At 44.3% G+C, this 18,220-nt stretch overlaps 1 protein-coding gene across 3 annotated transcripts in view; it reads left to right on the forward strand.

Annotated features, from left to right (window-relative positions):
- The window catches only part of ITPR1 (inositol 1,4,5-trisphosphate receptor type 1), a 327,538-nt gene that overhangs the window by 159,887 nt on the left and 149,431 nt on the right, over window positions 1-18,220 (forward strand). For all 3 annotated transcript variants that reach the window (XM_032867448.1, XM_032867446.1, XM_032867447.1), the window contains 12 exons: window positions 762-881; window positions 1,863-2,057; window positions 4,274-4,525; window positions 5,053-5,194; window positions 6,134-6,287; window positions 7,751-7,938; window positions 11,292-11,430; window positions 12,126-12,180; window positions 14,497-14,662; window positions 14,783-14,953; window positions 15,442-15,507; window positions 16,522-16,659. In XM_032867448.1, the coding sequence (XP_032723339.1) occupies window positions 762-881; window positions 1,863-2,057; window positions 4,274-4,525; window positions 5,053-5,194; window positions 6,134-6,287; window positions 7,751-7,938; window positions 11,292-11,430; window positions 12,126-12,180; window positions 14,497-14,662; window positions 14,783-14,953; window positions 15,442-15,507; window positions 16,522-16,659 (1,786 nt within the window). The remainder of the gene's footprint in view (window positions 1-761; window positions 882-1,862; window positions 2,058-4,273; window positions 4,526-5,052; window positions 5,195-6,133; window positions 6,288-7,750; window positions 7,939-11,291; window positions 11,431-12,125; window positions 12,181-14,496; window positions 14,663-14,782; window positions 14,954-15,441; window positions 15,508-16,521; window positions 16,660-18,220) is intronic.

Genomic DNA, 18,220 nt, shown 5'->3' on the forward strand with positions numbered 1-18,220 from the left:
CCAGGACCCTGAGATCATGACCTGAGCCAAGGGCAAATGCTTAACTGACTGAGCCACTCAGATACCCCTAAATAAATAAAATCTTTTTAAAAAAGGGGGGGATCCACAACATTTTTAGGAGAAGTGGGAAATAGTTTACAATATAGGTATTGTGAATGGTCACACGGGAAAGCTGATAGTGTTGTTGTAAAAGGACTCTTCCCACCCATGAAGATAAATAACGTTTCTGAAGCATTCTCATGTACGAGGGAGTGAACTAAGTCAGCATTTGCCATGAATTATCTCACTTAGTTCTCAGGGCAGTTCTCTGAGGTTATACGTTACCCTCTGCTGTAGATGAGAAGAGTGAAGCACAGTGAGATCCGGAAATTTCCCCAAGTCACACTGCATATCAGAACATAACTAAGGAGAACCAAAGCAGGGATTCCAGCTGGGGCATTTGGGCCTCCGAGCCCTTCTCTGCCTCTCTGCTTGCCCTCCTCCTCCCCCAAGGCTCCCTTATGTGACCTTCCTTGTCTCGTTCGTTCTTTGCATTTTTGCCTCATCACTTCTTTGTCTGCCCCAGCCACTGCCGTCTTTCTTCTCTTACGGTTACTGGGTTTCTGGTGGTGCTGTAGACACTGGCCTCAAAACCGAAACCATATGTGATTTCTTTGGTCCAAGCTCTGTTGGATCTGACCACTTGCGAAGAGTCGGGCTCCGAGAGTCAAATCTCTCTCTAGTTATGGAAAATGTCTTGTTTGCTTTCTCTCTCTTGACAGATTCTTAGATTATCTCTCTGACCTCTGTGTGTCCATGAACAAATCGATCCCAGTGACCCAGGAACTGATATGTAAAGCCGTGCTGAATCCAACCAATGCCGACATCCTGATTGAGACCAAGTGAGTGGCAGTCTTGGGATTTAAGATTCTGATGAGAGAGGGATTTAGGTAGAGAATGTATGGCTCAGTGGAAGCCTGCACTCCTGACTAATAGAACTTAACCCTTAGAATTTTTCAGACTTGCTCTGAAGTCAGATGGGCTGGCATAGGATCTCTCTGAGCCAAAGATCTTGGATAGGGATATTAAGTTTGCTTTTGGAGTGGCCATCTCTGCACTTACTTTGCACATTGGTTGAAAACCAGTATGTATTCACCGGAGAGCATTTTGCACACACTTGTTTTCATCCTTAAAGTTCTTTAAGTATGATAATGAGTTTTAAAATTTAAAGGAGGTAATTCAGTGGTGATATTAAGACATGATAGGGCAGAGGTTTTTACATCATCACTGTCCAAAAAGTCTTGAGTGGTACCTAGAACCTTCAGTAACGGTAGTAATTCACTTTTAGTAAGGGAACAGTTTTCCTGGTAAGTACCGTGCCCGTAATGGGGCCAATGTGGGAAAAACAAGTCAAAACAAAACCGCAAGCTCAGGCCCTGAACTAGCAATTTTTTTGTTTGTTTCTCACGCATAACTTCGTTTTGGGCTTGGGCTGATGCAACTGGAGCATTTCAATATTTAGGCCTGAATAACTGTCATGGGGACTGTCCTATTAATTGAGGAGCATCTGGGCCTCTACCCAGTAGACGTCCGTAATACCCCTCCCACTCCGCTGGGACCAACAGAAATGAGAACATGTCCGCCGACATTGTCTCCTCGAGATGGGGCAGGGCACGCAAAACCACCCTGCTTGAGAACCGCTGGGATAAAGTATGTGAAGAAGTTAATGTTTGGCCCTTTGTGATTCTGCCACCGAGGGAAACGCCGGTTTTTGTTTTATGTTTACTCTGAGAGTGCGGCTAGATTGCCGGATATTGCTGTAGTCGAACCGGCAGTAGCGAGTATTTCAGCATAGTGTTTTCCCTCTTCCTCTTATTGTCCAGGTTGGTTCTTTCTCGTTTTGAATTTGAGGGCGTTTCCACTGGAGAGAATGCTCTGGAGGCAGGAGAAGATGAAGAGGAGGTGTGGCTCTTCTGGAGGGACAGCAGCAAGGAGATTCGCAGCAAGAGTGTCAGGGAACTGGCACAGGATGCCAAAGAAGGACAAAAGGAAGACCGAGACGTTCTCAGCTACTACAGGTGATGGGGGTCCCGCCAGGCTCGGTTTGGGGTGCCCTGAAAAGAATTGAGGGGAAGTTTATTGCTTGTTTGTCGATGGCTCCAAGGAACGACAAGTTGTCCCCTGTCTAGCAAATGCTGTGTATTGTAGGAGTTGGGAGGGTAAAGTTTGGTTGATACTTACGTAGTAAATTGATTTCCAGATACGGCCGAGGCAACCGAAGAATGAGTGCTTGTATCAGCCCCCGGTTACCGTTTCCCCTTAGCAGCACAGGACATATGTGCATCTCTTAGGAGCTAGGAGTCAGACTGTACCGTCAGACTGCTCGGGTTCAAATCCTCACCTTCCTACATACGAAGTTTTTGACTATGGTCGAGTTACATACCTCTGTATGCCCCGGTTCTTTAATCTGCGAAATAGAGACAATAGTACCAACCTCCTGGAACCTTTGCAGACAGAGCTAGGAAAAGAGTGTATTCACACATATATGCATATTTATGTACACGCACACATATATCTATGTTCTCTGTCTGTACAAATATATAATGAAACTGTGAGTGCACGTCAGTACTTCCAATTCCATTCCAACGCCCACGGGGTTATTCTAGGCTTCACCTTCCTGTGTGCGTGACTCCATCCTGTGACAGAGAAACCTGGCTGGCTTTGGCTCTGGTGGGTACGTGTTTGCTCACTGTCCACCTCTGCCGGTCACCTTCTTCAGCCCCAGAGTCGCCCCGGGCCCAGCTTTAAGACCTCTGGACCCTGCCACCTCAGGGAAGGCAATGGAGAGGAAAAGCATGGGGGGAAGAGCCACTTCAAAGAAGGGCTCTTCAAAGAAGAGAGAAGGGAAGATGGCAAAGTGCTCATGGCATTTTTTTTAAATAAGTAAAACGTGGCAGTTACGGCACTCTTACCTCCGGCATTCCTTTCTCCTCCCTCCCATTCGTGTCTTTGGTGCTCACCCCTCCACATTCTTGGTATGTTCATATTTTACTACATTAGTATGCAGTCCTAACAAATAGAGAGGATTTTGCCTGTTCCTACAAATGTATGTAAATGGTGCTATCTTGCTCCATTATGAAACCTGCCTGATAGATTCTGTGTTGCTTCTGAAATGTGTTCATGTTAATGGAGGTAGATGTGTCTAATTTCAACAGCTGAGCGGTATTCCTTTTCATGACGCCACATTTACATTGCTCTTTGATATTCCATTGTATGCCACAGCTTAGCCTTTCGTGTCGGGGGACATCCTTATTCAAAAGTGTGCATATGAGTAAGAGTTTCCCTTTCCTATCAGGAGTGGAATTGTTGAATTGGCGAGGATGCGTATTTTAAAACTTCACTCCGCAATCCTAGATCAGATATTTTGGCGCACACACCCACCAGTTGTAAATGAGAACTTTGTTTCTCCTGGTCTTTGTGAATTCTGAATATTGCGATGCTCTTTAATCTTTGCTGATTTTATCAGCATGAAATAGAATAATATTTTAATCTGCATTCACTGGTATCTGGTGAGACTGAGAATATTTTCAACTAATGGTTATTAATAGCAAATGGGGTTTTAGGTTGACAAGCCTGTATTTGGCACTTTGGAAGCTAGTGGCTTATTTCGCGTCAGAAGTTCTTTACTCTTTTCATGTTTGTTATGTCTTCTCCTGAGGGTGAATGCGAAAGCGTGCTTCCCTGCTCCAGTATGGAAGGTGACAAAAATGACGTTTAGTTGGATGAGGAAGAAAGCATAAGACATTATGAGGAGTCCCCTACCTTGCACATCATGGTTTTCATGTAGAAATCAAAGAGTAGGCTTATATGAGATAAGATCCTAAGAGTATTACAAAATTTCTAACTAGACTCAACATGGGAGATATCTTTAACATTTCCTACATGGTCTTTATATGCTGTATTAAAAAACAGCTGAAGAAATAGACACGCATTTGAGATGTAACATTTTTCCCCATTTATTTCATAAAGTAAACAAGGCCAAAATGGAATCAAGTAGTCACTTGATTTGTAATTACACAAGTAATTACTCCCAACTCAGCAGGGTGGACATGTAGGACTACTGGTGTAGCTTGAACTGTTCCTTTATTGGAGCCATTTGAGTGTGTCAATATCTAAGTTCAGGAGGCCAAATGACCCTCTTATGAAAGTTGGGGATATCTTGACTGTCCTGCTGTGAATTTCCATTCATCCTCAACGATTTCTGATTTCTTCATGTAACTTTATCTTTCTCCAGGTATCAGTTGAACCTCTTTGCTAGGATGTGTCTGGACCGCCAATACCTGGCCATCAATGAAATATCAGGCCAGCTGGATGTTGATCTCATTCTCCGCTGCATGTCTGACGAGAACCTGCCCTATGACCTGAGGGCGTCCTTCTGCCGTCTTATGCTTCATATGCACGTGGACCGAGATCCCCAGGAACAAGTCACACCCGTGAAATACGCCCGCCTGTGGTCTGAGATTCCCTCGGAGATCGCCATTGACGAGTGAGCCTGGCTCCTTCTTCCTGCTAAGACCTCGTGCTGTTTTAAGACTTCATAATGTTTTGTGTCATGGTAGACAAACCACTTACGGTCAGGTTAAGTCTAGTTAAATCACAGAAGCAAAGTGAAGTCTTTTTTTTTTTTTTTTCCATTAAGCTTAAAATTTAAAAAGTGTGTGGCAAATCTACTTTTTTTTTGAAGAATGCAAAAGATGGCATGATTATATTTTTTATATCTTGTCCCTTTTTTTAATTCAACAAATATGTGTTTCTACTTGGTGTCAGCCTTAAGTTCATCAGTGAACCAGCCAGAAGACTATCTCTACACTAGTGGGGGAAAAAAGACGTAAACAAGATAAATGATTCCATATCTTGATGATAGGTGCTAAGGAGGGAAAAATAAAGTAAGGACAGAGGGTGGGATACGAGGTGTTGGGAGGGCTTCTTGGCTTTGTGGCTGGAGCAGCTGGGGAAGGCTTAAGTGCAAAGATCTTGAAATGTGATTTCCTTTTCTTTTTCCTTTTCTTTTAGCTATGACAGTAGTGGAACTTCTAAAGATGAAATTAAGGAAAGGTTTGCACAAACCATGGAATTTGTGGAGGAGTATTTAAGAGATGTGGTTTGTCAGAGATTTCCTTTCTCTGATAAGGAGAAAAATAAGCTTACCTTTGAGGTAACTCACGATGAAATGATCTATGTGTTTTATCTGCTTTTCTTTGGTCATTTTTCCATTGGGTAAATAGAAAATATTTTAGCATGTGGTGATTTCTATCATGAGACTCTCATTTGATAATAAAAAGGAATTCAGGTCAATTTTATTCCAGAATAAAATAGAACTGTTAACCAGTCACTTGGCTTAATGGTAGTTAAGTTCTTAGAAGTACTCAGGGCAAATTATATCATGTGAAATGATAGTATATTAGGTATACTCTGTACATTATATTAAAAACTGCAGGAATGGGTGCCTGGATGGTTCAGTCAGTTGGGCGTCTGCCTTTGGCTCAGATTGTGATCCCAGAGTCCTGGGATCAAGCCCAGCATCGGGCTCCCTGCTCCACCAGGAGCCTGCTTCTCCCCCTCCCACTCCCCTTGCCTGTGTTCCTTCTCTTGCTGTGTCTCTCTCTCTCTGTCAAATAAATAAATAAAATCTTTAAAAAGAAAAAAATGGAAAAAGAAAAGAACACTGCAGGAAAGAAACAGCCTCTGCTTGCAATCTGTCACAGATGAATCATTTGAGGTACATAAATCCTTGTTACCGTTGAGTTAAAATGTTTCTCTTTGAGACCACTTTTCCTTGTGAGGAGTTCTCTTTCTGAACATTATAATGTTGTTACCTGTGTTCTCTTTGGCTGTAAGGTGGCTGGTCCTGTATTATCTTTGGATTGCTGCACAGACACATGATTAGGTTATTGAAATAGCTTGGCAGTTTTTTGTTTCTTATTTTTTCTCTTTATGAAACAAAAGGAAATTTGATCAGAAATGGCAAGCAAAGTATGTGCCTTCTCTTACCATAACGAGGGTCAGAATGAGTCATTTATCAGCTAGTCAATGTAAAACCGAAGGGTACATTTATTAAATACCATCTTTCCTCTCTTTTGTTTTAATATAATAGGTTGTAAATTTAGCGAGGAATCTCATATACTTTGGTTTCTACAACTTCTCTGACCTTCTCCGATTAACCAAAATACTCCTGGCCATACTGGACTGCGTGCACGTGACAACCATCTTCCCCATTAGCAAGATGGCAAAAGGAGAAGAGAATAAAGGTAAGAGCATTGCAGCAAAGTAGAGGAGTGGGATTTGCTGGCACCCATATGCCTGGGGCACAACCTGCCAGCCTCTCCCCTTATTACTCTTTTCATGTGTTTCCCTGTGAGGTCCTTTCCTTGTCCTTTTCTCCTGGACTTTTCATTATGGACATTTCCATTTTATTTTATTTTAATTTAATTTATTTATTTGAAAGAACGAGAGCAGAGAGAGAAAACACACACAAGCTAGGGGTAGGGTTGGCAAGTAGAAGGGAGAGGGAGAACCCCATGTGGGTCTCAATCCCAGGATCATGACCTGAGCCAAGGGTAGATGCTCAAGCGACTAAGCCACCCAGGCGCCCCCATTCTGGACGTTTTCAAACAAAAAGCAAAGCTGAAAGAACAGCACAGCAGACACCTGTAGATCCACGACCTCAGGTCCTTGATTATTCACATTTTGCTTGGTTTCCTTTATATTCATATATGAGCCTGTGTGTCTGTTTTACCAAACCATTTGAAAATTATCTAACAGATTGAATGCTTATCTCTGAAGAACACATGTCCTACCTCATATATGATTTGTTCTGAGGCATTTAATGATGATAGTAGCACATGCTGAAATAAAATCCAACCTTGTATTTCCAGTCTGTGAAGAGGACGATCTGCCTTTGTATGTGTATTTTTTTCCTCTTTTAGGGTCAGAGTGGGCATGTTCCAGGTACTCGTGTCTGGATAATTGTTGAACTTGTCTCTACAACTAGAAGAGATAAAATACATCTCCTTACCTCCCGCTCTCTGTCAGGTCCTGTGCTCAGTAATTTCATGTGTTTTTCACCATTTCATCATCTGACTGAGCTATTTTATTCTCATTTTAGAGACGAAGAAGCTGAGCCTCAGAGGCAATCCAATGTACTCAAGATCAGTATTAGTAGCAGCACCTGATTTATGCCTCGTTAACTCCTATACCCCTAATTTTCTGCATAGCAACAAGCATGTGCTAAGTGACCAGTAACATTTGGCAAGTGAATTAATACACAAAAAGTGCCCCTTTGGGGATTTCAAAGCCCATGTGTTTTCCGCCACTCCCGAAATGCCAAATTTTTTAAAAATTTTTTTTGTTTTTGGTTTTTAAAGATTTTATTTATTTGACAGAGATCACAAGTAGGCAGAGAGAGAGAGAGAGAGAGAGAGGAGGAGGAGGAAGCAGGCTCCCTGCTGAACAGAGAGCCCGATGTGGGGCTCGATCTCAGGACCATGACCTGAGCTGAAGGCAGAGGCTCAACCCACTGAGCCACCCAGGCGCCTCCCGAATCCCCAAATTTTTGATGGGTATTAACCTTTTCCAGTTCCTGGGGTCCTGAGAACGTGTCAGAGCAGAGACATGTTCAGTACTATGTCTCCAGCCTGTGCCCCCTGCCAGGCACCTCAGAGCACTCTCCTAGAATGTTGTCGTGACTGAGGTCTGTGTTGGCCCTTCCTAGGCAGTAACGTAATGCGGTCCATCCATGGGGTCGGAGAGCTGATGACCCAGGTGGTGCTCCGGGGAGGAGGCTTTTTACCCATGACTCCCATGGCTGCTGCCCCTGAGGGCAACGTGAAGCAGGCAGAGCCAGAGAAGGAGGACATCATGGTCATGGACACCAAGTTGAAGATCATCGAAATACTTCAGGTAACTGTCAGCCAGAGGTGGAAGGGGTGTGCTTATAGGGCTGCCATTGGGACCGTATCCCTGCTTTTATAAAGCCCTAGACTTTCTGGGGAGAGAATGGAGATAAATTCTTAGCTCGTTGTTAAGTGCCATTCATGAACCAGCTGTCTTCATCTGTCTACTGTCATCTCATACCCCTTCCCAAAATGCCCTGGTCCCTCCAGCCATGACAGAATTTCCTGTAAATTACCTTAGGTTTTCATAATCCTTGCCCTCTGTGTCTTCACCCAAGCTAATTCACTTAGTTAGGCTTCTACATAAAGCTGGATTCCTTGCTTATCGTTCATAACTAGTTTAAGCCTCCATTAACTTGGCAACGCTTGCCTCCCTCCCTCCCTTCCCTTTTCGTTCATTTATTCAACACAAATTTATTGAAACTGATTCTGTGCCAAGTACTTTTAAGCGTCAGAGATCCAACACTGAACAGCATAGATTAAATTCTTGTGTCTAAAGAGCCCGCATTTTGGTAGGAGTCATAGGCATATTAAACAGCAGGTGTACTATGTCAGATAGTGGTAAGTGTTAAAGATGCTAAAATCTAGAGGAGGGCTAGGATGGTTTGGAGGCCACCAGGAGGTGGGGATCAGGGATATTGTTTTTGATGGGTTTTCAGATGTGGCCTCTCTAGTAAGGTGACTGGATCAGAAACCCGAATGAAGCGAGGAAGCTAGCATGTGGGTATCTAGGAAAACCCTCTAGGCAAAGAGAATAGCAGGAGGAAGACCCTGAGGTGGGAGTATACTTGGCAGGTTTGGGAATTGGTTGGGTTCAAGAGGGAACAGGAGAAGATGAATTAGGGGGAGTAAGAATAAACAACTCTTTTGAGTGGACTTGCTACAAAATGCACAGAGAAATGGGGAGGTGTCTGAAGGGTGATTGTTGGTCACAGGAAGTTTTTGTTTTATTTTTTTAAGTTGGGAATTTATGGCAAATTTGTATGTGGAATGGAATGGTCAGTAGAGGGGGCAAGTTGTTGACATAGGAGGGAGGAGTGAACAGTAGGAGTAAAGACCTTGCATGGGCAAAAGGAGGTAGGGGACCCATTCTGCTGGAGACAGGGTACGAGAACCTTCCTGTGCTTTCCCCTTTCTGCTGATAGGTCATTTTTATTCATCAATAAAATCATTTGCTCCTTAATGAAAAGAATACTGTTATCACTTTTTTCTTTTATCCAGTGCTGCCTAATGCCAACCCTAGAACATGTAGTAGGTGATTACCAATGTTTATAAATTTAAGAATTTTTTTTTTAAGAGTTTATTTATTTATTTGACAGAGAGATCACAAGCAGGCAGAGAGGCAGGCAGAGAGAGAGGAGGAAGCAGGCTCCCTGCAGAGCAGAGAGCCCAATGCGGGGCTCGATCCCAGGACTCTGAGATCATGACCTGAGCCGAAGGCAGCGGCTTAACCCACTGAGCCACCCAGGCGCCCCTAAATTTAAGAATTTGTATTTTGAATCTGAAATCACATTTTGTCAGTAGTTTGAAACCATTCATGAGAGTCCTCAAATAGTTCAGGCCATAGAGAATGACTCAGAAGAAACATCATTGAATTTTTGCCTGACCAAAAGTTGAGAAGGACTTTTTAAGCTATGGCTTATGTGTCCCAAGTATGTTAGGATCATGACTGTGTATCAGCAGTGATATAGTGTAAACCTCGATCACACTTTGAGGTCCTCTCATTGTCATCATCTTAGAACAGTTGGTCAGTGGAGTCATTGTATCAGTAAATACTTGCTGAGCCCCTACCATATGCAAGGCGCTTGGGGCACTAGGAGGAATGCACAGATGGTTTGCAGTCAAATGCTCAGCCCCTGAGCTATACCCCCTCTTGCTCAGATGATTTGGACAGAGACTGTATCCACAGGCGATTTACAGTCTGATAGGAAAATAAGGAAATAAAATTCTGAGGAAAGTGTTCTCCTGGGACACAGGGGTGGGTCATGTGATCTCATTTAGTAAGCAGCAGAGAAGGATTTTACAGAGGAGGTAGGATTTCATCTGCGCTTTTAAGCCTGGACAGGATTTATAGTATAGAAAAAGGGAACATACTCAAGTCTCCTTGAACTTGGACCAGGTTGGATGAGGGCATGACATCACATGGGCCAGTAGCATCTCCTCCTTGGGCAGAGACCTGGAATGTGTGGAATGGAGGTGGTCAGAAATGAGATCGGAAAGGAGGACCAGACCAGGTTCTGGAGAGCTCTAGGTGCCTCAAGTGGTAGGACTTTATTCTGTGGTGAGACTTTGAAGATTTTTATACAGGGGACTGACATAAGAATGAGCGCCTGTGGGAGGTGGATTTGATGATGACAAGGCAGAAGAGAAGGAGGATGGGAGCAGGGGCAAGTGATAGTTGGAAGAGATGCAGGGGAAGTGGTGGAGGCAGAACCAAGAGGACTTTGTCTCTGATTAGATGTGTGACTCAAGGAAGGAGGAGTCGATGTTCCTGAGGCTGACTGAGAGAACCTGGGCAGGATTGACATTGTTTTATACAATACTGAGTTTGAGACTCTGTAAAGACCCCAAATGGGATGTCCAGTAGTCAGTAGGAAACAATGACCAGCATCTCTGAAGGCAAGCCAAGGTAGTGTCTCAGTCTGGGAGAGTTGAGTGCCCTGGGATTGGGTAAGGTCACCAAGAGGGCAAGGCAGAGATGGGGAGAGAATGGAAGGGAGAATGTTAGTAAGGTCCTCAAGTAAGGCCAAGTGGTGGTTTTTTTTTTTGTTTTGTTTTTTGTTTTTTGTTTTTTTTTTGTGGGGCGAGGGGTTGGCTCTAGCAACAATCCAGGAAAAGGTAACCTTGCTTCAGAGTAGAGGGCAAGGGAATGTAAGAAGTGAATGAAGGGGGAACCCAAGGGTTGATAATAAATCAGAGGAAACCATCTGAAATGAAAAATACAGACCAAGCTAGTTTCTAGTAGTAAAAACATATTTTTCTCTGTTAATTCTTTTAAATTAAAGCAGCCAGCTTCACCATTTTCAGGGCCCAGAATTGGCATTTACTACTTGCTTAAGTAATGTTTTATAGAGGATGGAGTAGGGAGTGAGTGATTTATTATTACAATTATTAAATTAATTGTCTGGATGTTGAAGTTTGCACTGGAAGCTAAGGTGCTGTGGACAGGTTTGATATACCCCATGGAAGTCTGTTGTTAAAGTAATTATTGAAATCTAAGCCAAATATTTGGCTCACTTAGTGCTTAAGCTAATTGATGCAACAGTTACCAGGCCCAGCCAGAGTGCAGTGGCTTGGCAAAGTGTCACAGGTGGTATGCTAATGTAACCAATCTGTTTCCATTTCCACTTGAATCTTTAGTTTATTTTGAATGTGAGGTTGGATTATAGGATCTCCTGCCTCCTGTGTATATTTAAGCGAGAGTTTGATGAAAGCAATTCCCAGACTTCGGAAACATCCTCCGGAAACAGCAGCCAAGAGGGGCCAAGTAATGTACCAGGTTAGTGATTCCACAGTGGGATTTCAGTCGTAGAATGGGGTGTGGTCTAATAAAAATACTGGGGATTCCAACAGTACATACTACAGAAAGGGTAAAATATGAATATTTTGAAGATTACTATAGTGGAGAACGAAATTCTTGGAGTTACCCTTTTTGAACAGAAGAATAATTGAAAGAGTTTTGATCTCTTCTGGGTTAGGTCTTGTTTCCTTCCATCTTGGAGTGTCTTCATCACAAGACAGCTGAGGGTTGTAGTGTTGTGGTTACATGAAATGCCAATAAAAGCAAAGAAAACCCTCTAAGAAAATGTTTTGTCCACTAGCAACTTTTACTCATAATGGAAGTTTTTCCCTGCCCAGGAAATAGTGATGAAGGGTACTGGGGAAGGTGGAAGTGGGGAACATAATCCCACCTGTCAAGGCCTGAGCTGCCTTGGCATGGGGTCATCACTCTGCTCTACTAAGGGGATCATGAGCAGGTAGGAGACTGACAGGAATGTATAGCAATGCACACCAGAGCCACTGGACAGTGTGATCTGGGTTGACCTGGCTGCACAGCTTTGCAAGATGAGATTCTGGGAGACTTGAGGTTAATCTAGGCACGGGGCAAGGCCATTTTTGGGAAAGTTCACCCAACAGCCTGTTTTTTTTTTTTAGACCTTTCTACATCTGAAGCTACGTTCTCTATCTTTTCAGGTACTCTTGACTTTGAACACATTGAAGAGCAAGCAGAAGGCATCTTTGGAGGAAGGAAAGTAAAATTTCAGTTTTCAATTTTATGGGCGGTTCTAGGAGTAGGAAGCCTCCTTTTGTGTAAAGGCTTTTCCTTCATTTTTCTAGGAAACAATTAGTCTTGGGTTTAGGTTATTTTTTGGCTCTATTTGTAACCCTTAGTGCTCAGGTCAGAATGATATTAGTTGGTTCTGTGTGTGTGTGTGTGTGTGTGTGTATGTTCATGTGTTTCCTGCTTGGGATAGAAGGAATGTAGGTTTTCCCAAATACACATATTAAAATATTTCTTTTAATGGTGCAAAATAGGTTGAAAAAAAGAGGGGATTGAAAACAAAGTGAGATTATCAAGGTCATGTGTTTCTGCTGCTGGTGGATTGCCGTTTTTGTCCGTGCAACAACAACAGAAACACACATTGTCCCCAACATTAGATGAATGTATGATCCCTTTTTTAAAAGATCAGATTACTCAATGTTGACATAAAACATTATTATGAGACTCAAATACCTACAAGACTTGAACAGCCGCAAATTCATATAAATACCCTGTGCAAATAGTCTTTTTTTCTTTTTTTTTAAGATTTTTATCTGTTTGAGAGCGAGAGCATGAGGAGGGGGAGAGACAGAGGGAGAGGGAGAAGCAGACTCTCCACTGAACAGGGAGCCTGATGTGGGTCTTGATTCCAGGACCCTGGAATCTGACCTGAGCTGAAAGCAGACACCTAACCGACTGAGCCACCCAGGTGTCTCCCACATGGTTCTTTTCATACACATACTCGTTCACTTATCTATTGCTGTGTAACTTACTACATATATTTAGTGGATTGAAAAAATAGTCTTTTTATTGCCTCTCATAATTAAGTGGGTTGGCTGGGGCTCAGCTGGACGGCTCATCTGCTGGTCACTGTTGAGTTGGTTGGGGCTGGTGTTGGGGCTGGCACATGCAAGCTTCTTAACTCACATTTCCGTCTCCGTGGTAGGAATATCTTAAGGCTGGGAACTCTATTTCTCCCTCCCTTCCTCTCTCTCTACACGTGACCGTCTTAGGCTTCTTTGTAGCTCGGTGACTGGCTCTAAGTGCAAAGGCCAACAGCATACAACAATAATCGAGCCTCTGCTTGTATTGTGTTGCTAATATCATATTGGTCAAAGCAGATCCCATGGCTGGGCCCAGTGTCAGTGGAGGAGGGGCCTACAAAAGGATGTCTATACCAGGAAGGTCTCTTTTGTTGGGGGGGGCACCAATGTTAGCAGTCTACCCCAGCACTTACTGTAAAACCTGTGAAATTTAAATTAGCAATATTATTTACTATGATAAAAGATGTTTTTCTGGAACACAGAAGATGTTGAGTTCATCATGATGACACTCTTTTCCCATCATTTTCTTTCTTTCCCATCATTTTCTACGATTACATAGTAGTCACACTGTCTTCACAACTTTTTGGAGCATGTAGCCTGAACAGAGTATCATCCTGTGAAATCCCCTCTGTGCTTTTCTTGCTAACCTGCAAGCATGAAGTTCCCACCATTTGGCATTCATTTGATGGTAACACAACATAGCAGGGCACTGACACAGCAATTGAGCAATGCTCAGGTAGGCGGTGGTCTGCCACCTGATCCAGGACACGCTTATTAATTTTTTAATTATTTAAATGACACACAGTTAAAATAGATACAGAGATAACTCCTGACAGTTTGCTAATGAACCTCAGTTTGAAGCACACCACGTCGTCATGGGTCATGGCAACACGCCTCAAAGTGGGGTCTGCAGACTGCTTGTTCCACGTTTGTGACCTGAGAAGTTCAGAGCACAGGAGTAATCACTGGGACACTTTTATGGTGACTTGATGCTGCCACAGCCACGTGTGGGATCAGGGGACCTGATATGGACTACCTCATCAGTTACCTGTAAAGTGGAAGTAAATGAAACTAGTCCTTTGGTAGGCATTGAATTACAGCATCTTCCATAAAAAGTAAATGCCTGATTTAGGACAAACACAACTGTGCGCAGTCCTCCGCCTGTAGATGAGACCCAGCAGAAGAGCACTAAAACCGAGGAGTCTGGAATCTGGAGAAAAAAGCTAGGTCCTGTCACTGTGGGAGGGTAGGGACCTTGGTTTAAAATCGGACAGTGGTGAGATCTTTATTGTCCCCTCACCTTACAATGTAGTGGAAGTTAAAACAAGATTGCATTGTTAGGGGGGCTTGTTAAAACTCAAGTCCCCTGAGGCTGGCTGTGGGGTGAGAACTCTCACTGGTGGGTGTGTCTGGGTCTGAGCACGTGAGAGAAGGGCCCCTGTGGCTCATCTGTCCTTCCCCCTTCCATGTGCTCCTTTAGTGAGGAGAATACCCCCCTGGACTTGGACGACCATGGCGGCAGAACCTTCCTCCGAGTCTTGCTGCATTTGACGATGCACGACTACCCACCCCTGGTCTCGGGAGCCCTGCAGCTCCTCTTCCGGCACTTCAGTCAGAGGCAGGAGGTCCTGCAGGCCTTCAAACAGGTAGCTAGGGTTGCCATTCGTGTGTGTGTGTGTGTGTGTGTGTGTGTTTAGTGGTGTTATTTTTTTCCGTGTGACTTTCTGAGAGGCTGTTGTCACCGCTGACCCGTTGCTTTTGTTCAGGTCCAGCTGCTTGTTACCAGCCAAGATGTGGACAACTACAAACAGATCAAACAAGACTTGGACCAGCTGAGATCCATCGTGGAAAAGTCAGAGCTCTGGGTGTACAAAGGGCAGGGCCCTGATGAGGCCATGGACGGTGCCTCTGGTGAAAATGAACATAAGAAAACAGAGGTGGGTGAAATGAGGCTCACACTATCCTTGCAGATGGATGGGCTCCTCCAACAAGGGGATATCCTCCTCTTGTTTTAGGGGAAAGTGCAGATTGTGGGTTGAGCGTTATTCATAAGAGATTAGCTTGTTAAGTAGCCAAGGTAACAGCCATTCTCCTAGGAAATAAGCTGCAAAATGGAAGTTTAGCTACTTCTTCTGTGTCACCTTGGACCATGGGGAGTAGACTTTGTTGCTGAGAGGATGAGCACCAGCTTTCCCTTGCAGACCCACCGGGGAAAGAACCTGTTCTCAGTAGGCTGCGCCCCCTCCTCAGTCCTCTCCCACATCAGTGAAATCACATCAATCTGAATGAGTCGGGCTGAACCCCAGTATGACGATAGGAAAACTGCCAAACTCTCATTGCTTCCTAAATGCCGATGCCAAGCCGAACGAACAGACTATTGCCCAAGGGCCAAACAAACCACACTTACATTTATTTTGGTCTCTAGGATGGGAATAACAAGTCACAAAAGCATGAGAGCACCAGCAGCTACAACTACAGGGTGGTAAAAGAGGTAAGTGGCCCTCCTGCCTGCTTACCTCTCCTAGGAGCTATGGTCTGTGATAGTGAGGTTGAAGGTGCAAACACTTCAGCTTTTTTCTTCATGTAAAGTTTGACAGGGCGAAAGAAGCTCACAGAGGTTACATACATGGGTTTTAGGGTCAGCTCTTGGTTCGAATCATCCTCTGCAACTTTTTTTTTTTTTACTTATCCTCAATTTTCTCACTTTTGATCAGTGCAGCTAACACCTATATTTCTGAAGGGTTTTAACTGACCAGAAGATTAATTGATAAAATCATCAAAGTTCCATCTCAGTGGTTGGCACATAGTGTCCACCTGAGGGCTCTAGCTCTTTAGAGATCTTTGCATAAGGTGGTTCAAAGTTGGGAGGTTGGGAGCTTTGTGGGTTTTTTACCCCCGGAGCACAGTCTTCTCGAGTCCCTGGCAATGACGCTGAGTCTCATCATTTTAGGAGATCTTTCTGAAACTGTCCCACTTTGGGTTGAAGCCTTAATCCACTGCATCCTCTGGAAGGGCATGTTCTTAGCCACATGGCGATTCAGTTTGATGTGATTAACAAGAATACCGCATATCAGAGTGCGATCTCCCTCGTTTTGGGTGTTTTAATATGCTGTGATCACTTCTGCCTCCCTGCCCACGACCAGCACCTACGGTTTTTTTTTTTTTCTCAGTTGTGCTTCCTAGTTTTTGGAGGTTGATTTCTTTCATTTTGTCTGGCTTTATTGAGGCATAATTGACCCGAAACAAAAATTGTACTCTCACTAAAACATGACATGCAGTAATTTGATAGACATACTCTGTGGGATGACAACCACAGTCAAGTCAGTTAACACATGCGTCACCTCGCAGAGCAAGCTCTTTGGAGGCAGTGAGAACACTTGGGATTTGCTTCAGCAAATTTCGCATGTACATACACCTTTATTGCATGTTGTCACCCTGCTGTACGCTGGAGCTCAGAGCTGAGGTTTGGTCAGAGGTACAAACTTGGGATCTCTCTCTCGGACAGATTCTGATCCGCCTCAGCAAACTCTGTGTCCAGGAGAGCGCGTCCGTGAGGAAAAGCAGGAAGCAGCAGCAGCGGCTTCTACGGAACATGAGCGCGCATGCCGTGGTGCTGGAGCTGCTGCAGATCCCCTACGAGAAGGTGAGCCGGTCCCCCTCCCCAGAGGGCTGCGGGTCCCCGAGTTTTCCTCAGCCCTTCACGTTTGGTGGTGTTGGTGAAGACATGAAGCCGATGTGATGAGCTGAGTGCGAGGCACTTGTAGGTCACTCGTATGAAACAAACAGCTTCATAAAGTGAAATCACCCATAACCTGCCTCCAGTTCTAAGATTCTACGCGGGAGCCCGTTGATTCTCGCCTTGCTCCCACACCACGCTGGATGTGAAGGTTGGCTAGACGGAGCTCTGCGCATGGGCTCGTGCTCTCCAGCATCCTCTGCAAATGCCCTGCAGGCAGTTTAAGCCCTACAGGTTTCTAAACGCATGTGGGAACGTGGGGCTTGCCCACTTTGGAGGTCCTCAGGCGTGTGCTGACATCTGGCCAAGTATTTGGGTTTATCGTATATGTTGCTCTAAGTCCTCTTTTCTCTCATGAGAAGTTACATGCTCTGTCCCATCCTTTCATGCCAGCATTTGTCATTGACTGTGATAGGATTTAGGGAAGCAGGGTAATAGTGCTTGGCACTGTGCAGCCTGACAGGGTATTTGCGAAAGCCCTGTCCCTTCACTTCCAAAATCCAGTGCCATTGTCATGGTGTTCCCACTTGACATATGAGGAGACTGAGGCTTGGGGAGGTTTAGAGCCCCAGGGCGTGGACTTCTGCCACTTGAGTTTACCAGTGACTGCCAGAAAACCTTGCTGGCATTGAGTTGCCTGAAGAAGCCTCAATGCTTGTGCTTGCCGGGGGCCAGGCACTACAGTAAGTCCTTTTGTTCACTCGTTCACTTCATCCTTAAGACAGCGCATGAGACAGGTCATAATTTTAGGAGCCCCGCTTTAGATGAGAAGTCTGTCGCCAGAGGTTCCATACGTTTCCTCCACAGCGCAACAACATGACAGAGCCAGCCCTGCTCAGTTGTGGAGCCCAGGTCTTGTTTGCTATACCAGCTGCCTGTGCTCAAGGAAGTTCTTGGCAGAGGCCACCACCACAGTCACGGGGGCCACAGGATTCAGGTTCATCAAGCCTTTCAGTAGCCACCCATAAAGTATAAGCTTAATCCCTTCAATAGGTCAGGAACTTAACTAACCTGAAATTAGTACAAGTGTGCATGTCATCCTCACTTGACTGGCATTTAGGCTAGAACCAGCAAGCTGATTTACCTTGCTATGTGTAAAGAGTATGAGGAGGTAGTTTGCTGGCCTTGTCTTTGCCTCCTAATATCCTCAGTTTCCTTGAAAACATAATGCCTTCATAGAGTAGTGTTAATGGAAAAAACAGGTAACCTGATGTGGTTGGAATTCGTGGGAGAACACTGTGTGTGTGTGTGTGTGTGTGTGTGTGTGTGTTACTCCATGAGTGCAGATATCCCAGTGTGGGAAAACAGTGGAGGAATTCCTACAGATACGCTCTTGTTATGTGATGTCTTTAGAGCTTACCTGCCTTGTAAAAATCCATTTCAAATTATGAAGTTTGTAGTTTCTGTGAGCCCCAGCAGATTCTCCTTTTAGCAAAGAAGTAAAAGAGTGCAGGACTGTTTGAGGTTA

Source organism: Lontra canadensis, unplaced genomic scaffold (assembly GCF_010015895.1).
Source record: "Lontra canadensis isolate GAN:19392208 unplaced genomic scaffold, GSC_riverotter_1.0 scaffold34, whole genome shotgun sequence".
Taxonomy (NCBI): domain Eukaryota; kingdom Metazoa; phylum Chordata; class Mammalia; order Carnivora; family Mustelidae; genus Lontra; species Lontra canadensis.